The 7,348-nt window shown below is 39.7% G+C and overlaps 2 protein-coding genes across 5 annotated transcripts in view; both read right to left on the bottom strand.

Moving 5' to 3' along the window:
- mdm2 (MDM2 proto-oncogene) overlaps positions 1–7,348 on the bottom strand; it is a 12,404-nt gene that overhangs the window by 1,783 nt on the left and 3,273 nt on the right. For 3 of the 4 annotated variants that reach the window (XM_014032884.1, XM_014032886.1, XM_014032885.1), the window contains 9 exons: positions 5,890–5,957; positions 5,729–5,803; positions 3,765–3,898; positions 3,644–3,693; positions 3,517–3,569; positions 3,363–3,441; positions 3,099–3,277; positions 2,809–2,940; positions 218–283 (listed from right to left, as the gene is read on the bottom strand). In XM_014032884.1, coding sequence (XP_013888338.1) covers positions 218–283; positions 2,809–2,940; positions 3,099–3,277; positions 3,363–3,441; positions 3,517–3,569; positions 3,644–3,693; positions 3,765–3,898; positions 5,729–5,803; positions 5,890–5,940 — 819 coding nt within the window. In that variant the 5' untranslated portion in view covers positions 5,941–5,957. The remainder of the gene's footprint in view (positions 1–217; positions 284–2,808; positions 2,941–3,098; positions 3,278–3,362; positions 3,442–3,516; positions 3,570–3,643; positions 3,694–3,764; positions 3,899–5,728; positions 5,804–5,889; positions 5,958–7,348) is intronic. The other variant, XM_014032887.1, reaches the window with a different exon arrangement.
- The window catches only part of nup107 (nucleoporin 107), a 24,231-nt gene continuing 16,932 nt past the window's right edge, over positions 50–7,348 (bottom strand). The window contains exon 28 of the mRNA XM_014032883.1: positions 50–193. The gene's annotated coding sequence lies outside the window, so the exon portion shown is untranslated. The remainder of the gene's footprint in view (positions 194–7,348) is intronic.

Here is a 7,348-nt window from a genome sequence, read left to right as displayed (position 1 = left end):
GAAACGTTTCACTAAAGATGAACCATCCAGAGGACCTACTGATTTTTTCTTTTTCATTTTTTTCTACCTGGATTACTGAGATGCATCAGGACATTTGAAAATTTACCTTGAAAAGTGCTTGAACTTTACTGTGGGAAAAGTGTACGAACCCTGCTGACAGGTGTGTGTGTGTTTGTGTGTGTGTGTGTGTGTGTAACTTTCACACGCTTCGACTCACAGCTGCTGTGATTTCTGTGTCGTCCTCGTCGTCGTCATCGTCCTCAAAGATGGTGACCTCATACACCTGAGAGGACGAAGGAACGGGTAACAGGAGCTTCGTGAGCACGTTTCATGTTGATGACATCATCGTCCACTCCAGGTGTGTGTAGGGGTGTAGGAAAATATAGATACACCGATATATATCGATATTTCATTTCCCGATACTGTWTCAATTTTTAATTAAGGTTTGTCAACTTTCCTGCCAACGCTCCATTTTTATGTTGTAGTTCAGCCTCTGACCACTAGTCGGCAGCAGTAAGACATTTGGCTCCTCCTTAGCATGGTGAGTAAACATTAGCATCATGCACCGATGGCTGAATCTGAGCAGAAAAGACGCCCTCTGCCTTCTAGGCTGAGGTAATAGTCCAAGAGATAGACCATGTTCGTCTGCATAAAAAGTACCATTAATTTTATTGGTACCCCATTAAAGTAAATCCCTTCCAGGTATAAAAAAAACCCATTTCTTACAAAATTTGTCCCGGACACAAAGTCTAAGTATAAGGTTACCAACAGTCCCTTATTAGTCAGAAGGTTTGTATTTTAAGTCAAACTGAAGTGTCTCATTCGAGGTGCTCTTTCTCTGACTGTAGTCACCTTACAGAAGGCAGGCGTGTAGCACCTCCAGCTTAGGGGGTGTTGTGCGAAATTCAGTTCCCCTGTGAAAATCTGTTCCCCCCGTGCCTGGAGGGCACACTGTAGCCAGAGAGGCGGATCAGACCATTTTCACAGCGCTTCTGATCAATTTCTCATTAAAAGATCTTGTCAAGGTAACTTTCAGTTTAATCATCAGCTGCGGTTAAAAAAAAAAAACTCTTAAATGAATAAAAAAATAAAACCTGGCCTTTTTAATCGCAAAGAGAAGCAGTCCTTTTCCAACTTTCATGTTGTCTTTAGCCTCAACACACTGTGTGGATTTTAGGGCTGTGTATTGGCAAGAATTAGGCGATACGATACATATGTCAGAGGGGTCACGATACGATATATCCCGATATACTGCGATGCTGTAAGCAAGGCAATTTATTGCAATTTTTTTTGTCCAAAAATTCTATTAAATAAAAACCTCTTACCAAACAAAACAAAATGAAAAACCAAAATTCGTTGTCTCAGAAAATTCTAATATTACATAGACTGTTCTGCTTTGTATGTGTTTTATTTGTTTCATATTTCACCCATGTTTTCAATTATTAGACTAAATTTGCCAATAAATAGTTTGAAATTTWTTTTTTGCAGCTTTTAGTTTTTAATATTAATTTATAATATGGTCACCCAACACTTAACAATAGTGTTTATGTTGTCATAAAGTTCAGTAAACAGATGATATGAAGCTGCTGCACACAGAGTTTCTGGGATCAGCTGACCTGCAGAACATGATTTGTATAACTGTGGGTCGAACAGCAGGTCCTGAAAATAAACTGTAAATAAATGGAGAAGCTAAACAACACAGTTAAACCGTTTTTGAAGTGAACACAGCAGGATAAACTTAAAGTATTATGGACTTTGATGTGATCAGCCGAATATTGACATTTAGAGTTTTATGTCACGGGGGGAGTGCTGAGCTCGAGACGCTAGACTCATGCGCTAGCCTTCTGTAAAGTGAAGGTTGACTAAAGTTGGGAAAAAAAGCGCACAAAACACTTAATTTGGCTTAAAATACAGACATCCTGACAAATAAGTAACTGTTGGTAACCTTACCTCAGCTTTAAGACAGAGGGTGTCGGTCTTTTCTGCTCAGACTCAGCTATCGGAGCATGAAGCTAATGTTTACTCACAATGATGCTACCCTTACTCTCTGGCGCTCAAGAGGTAGAGGAGCCAAATGTCTGGCTCACTGCTGCCAACTAGTGGTCAGAGGCTGAACTACAACATAAAAATGAACGGCTGGATGGAAAGTTGACATTTTAAACCTTAATAAAAAATCGATACAGGGCTTTAGAATATCGATACAGTATCGGGAAATGAAATATCACGATATTTCAGTGTATCGATATTTTCTTACGCCCCCTAGTGGATTTATAATTTTTTTATTGCTGATACAAGAACCAAATATTTCAGTTGTTTAAAATAATCTGTTCCCACTCTGTGACATGGGAACAAAATAATTTATCTCCAAATCTTTAACTGTGTTAATTACTCTCATAATAAAACAACAAATCCTGAAGATTTGGGAGCATTTACTCTTTATTTGCCAAAGTTACCTGGATGGAACCAAATATTATTTAGGCTTGTCAGCTACAGTTTGCACTGTTTCTATTAAAGGAAACTAATGTTTCTCACTGCCTCTTTGATTAATTTTGTCCAGCTGTAGACTCTAAGTCTCTGTCCAGTCAGAGCAGGTATTGTGTAGTTGGTGCTTTTAATCAGTGTTCAGTTCAATTAATTCAATCCAAGTCTATGGAACAGTCACAAAATGTCACCAAATCACTCTGTCCCTCTAAAATCGTTCAGAAAATCGAACCGTATCGTGATATGTATCGTATCGTGAGCAGAATATCGTATATCGTATCGTGAGATTAGTGCATGGCTACAGCCCTAGGTGTGTGTGGAGCTCACCTGGTCGTCTGCAGACAAAGAAGCATCGTCTTCGTTGTAGTCCTCAGAGTCGATGGATTCCACCTCAAACTCCACGCTGAAGTTATCGCTGTCAGAGTCTGAAGCAGCTGCAGCGACCTCTGACCTCTCCGACTGCACACACACATCATAAATCAGTGTCATCACCTCTGTGTGTGTGTGTGTGTAAGTAAGTAAGTAAAATTTTATTTATAGAGCGCCTTTCACAGAAACGGAATTCACAAGGTGTTGTACAGTAGTGTGTTTGTGTGTGTTGTGTGTGTTATACTCACTGTGCTGTGAGAGTCAGATGAATGACTGCTTGTTCGGTCCCGCCCACTCCCCAGTCCACCAATCACGCACCACGACAGGCTGTCGTCAAACGTCAGCGAGTAGCTGTCCGACCTCTTCCTCTTCCTGTCGTCTTCCTCAGGTTCATCCTCATCTTCGCCGTCTACGCTGCGCGAGGGACCTGTGGAGATCAGGTGGGCGGGGCTTATGTCACAGGTGTGTCGAGCTGGAGTAAAAGGGGGCGGCACTGTAGAGGAGAAACTGACCTGGGTCGTTGCTCCTGCTGCTCCTCCTCCGTCTCCTCCTCCTGTCTGGAGTCGAGGAGYGAGTCGCCATCCCTGAGGCCTGAAAACAATCCTTCTTAGAAAAAYCTTCCAACTTGTTAAACGTGAACTTTTGAAGGTGGTCCTGCTGTCTCACCTCTGTCCTCCTGTCCACCTGACTCTGTCCTTCACCTGAGCTCACTGCAGGATCTGAAAAACAACCAAACTCCAGCTGAAACCACTGAAACTGAAGAGGTCTGACCTTCACATGAAGAGAGGCTCACCCTGGTTCCTCACACACACCAGGTTCTTTGTGACCATGGCAAACAGACGTCTGAAAAACAGAACCGGTTTGAGTTTGTAGAAAAACACAGAGCTTAGAGGCGAAATGTTCCTGCGACTCACCGCGGCTCTTTGACCGAGAAGCTGTCGACGCCCAGGACTCGGCCCAGAGCGTCCTGAGCGCAGTGCACCATGTGCTGCTGCTTCTGGTCGTACAGCTGCTTCTGGATGATGTACTGACCCAGGTAGAACATCACCTGCAGGAGCACACGCCCACAGCTCACAAACAGCTGAGTGTTCGCTCAGGTTCTGCAGCTGCTTTTAGTCTTTAAATTTATTCTTTTTTTAGTCTAGATTCACAGCTCAGTTCTTTCTAAGTAGCTTCCAAATCATCTTTATAAACAAACGTTGTTGTTTTAGTGTTTTTTGTTCTACATTTCATTTTTACTCTGCATCGACTTCTAGCTAGCCTTTTGTTTCTATTAGCTACAGTCCTGTTTTAGCTGTTAGCGACCACTCTGCTACTCTTAGCTTCTAGCAGCTTCTAGCCCTTTCCTTCTTCTAGCTAGGTTTTTGCTACTTTAAGTTAGCTCTTTCCTACTTTTAGCTAGCATTTTGCTTCTATAACTGTTTACTGCTTTCCTAATTTTAGCTTCAAGCCCTTTCCTCCTCTTAGCCAGTCTATTAGCTACAKTCCTGTTTTAGCTGTAAGCGACTGCTCTGCTAGCCTTAGCTTCTAGCAGCTTCTAGCCCTTTCCTTATTTCAGCTAGCCTTGTGCTTCTATTAGCTACAGTCCTGTTTTAGCTGTTAGCGACTGCTCTGCTACCCTTAGCTTCTAGCAGCTTCTAGCCCTTTCCTTCTTTAAGCTGGCATTTTGCTTCTATTAGCTAGTCCTGTTTTAACTGTTTCCTATTTTTAGCTTCAAGCCCTTTCCTCCTCTTAGCCAGTCTATTAGCTACAGTCCTGTTTTAGCTGTTAGCAACCACTCTGCTACTCTTAGCTTCTAGCAGCTTCTAGCCCTTTCCCTTCCTCTTTCCTTCCTTCTCTTAGCCTTTTGCTTGTATTATCTACAGTCCAGTTTTAGCTGTTAGCGACTGCTCTGCTACACTTAGCTTCTAGCATCTTCTAGCCCTTCCCTTCTATTAGCTAGGTTTTTGCTACTTTAAGTTAGCTCTTTCCTTCTTTTAGCTAGCATTTTGCTTCCATTATCTAGTCCTGTTTTAACCGTTTCCTGATTTTAGCTTCAAGCCCTTTCCTCCTCTTAGCCAGTCTATTAGCTACAGTCCTGTTTTAGATGTCAGCGACCACTCTGCTACCCTTAGCTTCTAGCCCTTTCCTTCTTTTAGCTAGGTTTTTGCTACTTTGTTAGCTCTTTCCTTCTCTTAGCTAGCCTTGCGCTTCTATTAGCTACAGTCCTGTTTTAGCTGTTAGCGACCACTCTGCTACTCTTAGCTTCTAGCAGCTTCTTTTAGCTAGGTTTTTGCTATTTTAAGTTAGCTCTTTCCTTCTTTTAGCTAGCCTTGCGCTTCTATTAGCTACAGTCCTGTTTTAGCTGTTAGCAACCGCTCTGCTTCTCTTAGCTTCTAGCAGCTTCTTTTAGCTAGGTTTTTGCTATTTTAAGTTAGATCTTTCCTTCTTTTAGCTAGCCTTGAGCTTCTATTAGCTACAGTCCTGTTTTAGCTGTTAGTGACCACTCTGCTACTCTTAGAAGGGAAGAGATAGAAGATGCTAGAAGCTAAGAGTAGCAGCACAGTTGCTAACAGCTAAAACAGGACTGTAGCTAAGAGACTGGCTAAAAGGAGGAAAGGGCTAGAAGCTGCTAGTAGCTAAGAATAGCAGCTTTTAGCCCTTTTCTTCTTCTACCTACTTTAAGCAATCATTTTTGTTTTTAGCTTGCATTTTGCTATATTTAGCAATTGTTCTGCTACTTTCAGCATGTAGCTGTTTTTTAAAAAAAACATCTTAGCTTTCAGCTGCCACTAAACACTTTTTGATAGTTTTTTTTCATGAAGTTGTCAGTTGTTTTTGCTACATTTAGACTTTTATTAAATCTATTCATGTGTTATTGTTGGAGGCGATCTGTTACCTCCTTCATGGTGAAGACATCTTTGGTGGCTCCGGCGTGTTGAAGCAGAGAGTGCAGCTCCACCTTGGGTCTGACCTGAGCCACAAACAGAAACATGGAGTTATTTGGTAAAAACCTGGAAGCAGCAGCAGGAAGTGAAGGACAGAGGCAGCAGCTCTCACCAGTTTAACTTCATTTGTTGTGTTTGTGTTCATCTCCTCGTCAGCCGACATGTTGAAGCCGTTTGTTCCTGCARAAACAAACAATCAATAAAAACAAGGACTTTAAAACCTCGGAGGTTTAAGTTAAGTTAAACCTGAATCATTAGATCAACAATAATTTGTTTTTAAACAGCTCAGTTTGTTTATTAGCAATAATAAAATGATCAATAAAGTGATGAGTTTTAAAATCAGTTGAGCAAYTTGTAAATTCTTCATTTAATCAAAGACTTTAATCTGTTAACTTTAGTTTAATAATTAACTGATAATTCCTTTAAAAACAAGGCTTCAAAGTCCTTTTTCAAAATTATGAAATTATTCGTTGTTAAAAGATTATGATATTAATCGCTTTTTAAACACACACATTATTTTAAATCACAAAAAAAAAAGTTTTTGAAAGTTTTGTTGGCAAAATAACTTTTAAAACCACATAGTCTTTGGATGCACGTTATACCACTCAGTCAGAGAAATACAAGATGGCCGCCACAGCTAATTAAACACAGCTAAACACAAAATATACATGCATGAGATCACACAAAACACTTTGTTTATGTTTCTGTTTTCTTTATTCTGTTTTATTGTTTACAGTCAGCTGAGACGAATCATCCGAAATAAGATTTTATCACATCAAACAATTTCTGCTGATGTCCTGTTAAACATCACGTCATCAAAACCTACATCTTATTTAGTTTTTAAAAAATCACGACTTTCTTGTATCTACAGAGAAATAATAAATAACAACTGTTTCCTAAAATAAACTCTGTTCCCAGATGAACTGTTATTTAGAGTTATTTAAATTTTTTTGTTCTTTCAACATTTATCTAATATTTTGCTGCCTTTAGCTGCTGTTTTGCAACATTTTGCTTGTTTCAACAGATAAAAAGTAGGAATCGAGCCACTCCTGATGCCTTGAAGTTGCTGTGTAAACAAGTGATTATAGTTATCCTCCAGATAAATAAATAAATAAAACAAAGATTTTTAGCTTTTACCCCACTTTTTCCTTTTTTAGCTAAGCTTTTGTTGCTTTTATCTACTTTCCTGCTTCTAGGCTAGCACTATGTTTCTATTAGCTACAGTTCTATTTTAGCTGTTAGCAACATTCCTGCTACTTTCTGCATCTAGCAACTTCTAGTCCTTTCCTTTTTAGCTAGATTTTAGCTACTTTAATGTAGTCCCTCACAGCCTTTAATAGCTGCAGTTCTGTTTTAGCTGTTTGCAACATTTCTACTTTTAGCTTCTAGCAGCTTCTAGCCCTTTCCATCCTTCAGCTATTTTTTTCTATTTTTTTTCCTATTTTAATCAAATATTTTACTGCAATTACTTGTTCTGCAACTTTCAACAATTAACTTATTTTTTAATAACTTTGCTTCAACCTCGCATTTTCCTGCTTCTAACAAATTTTTCAGTTTTAGCTGCCCTTTAG

Source organism: Austrofundulus limnaeus, unplaced genomic scaffold (genome assembly GCF_001266775.1).
Source record: "Austrofundulus limnaeus strain Quisiro unplaced genomic scaffold, Austrofundulus_limnaeus-1.0 Scaffold1566, whole genome shotgun sequence".
Classification (NCBI taxonomy): Eukaryota; Metazoa; Chordata; class Actinopteri; order Cyprinodontiformes; family Rivulidae; genus Austrofundulus; species Austrofundulus limnaeus.
This window is presented reverse-complemented; position numbering and strand designations above follow the sequence as displayed.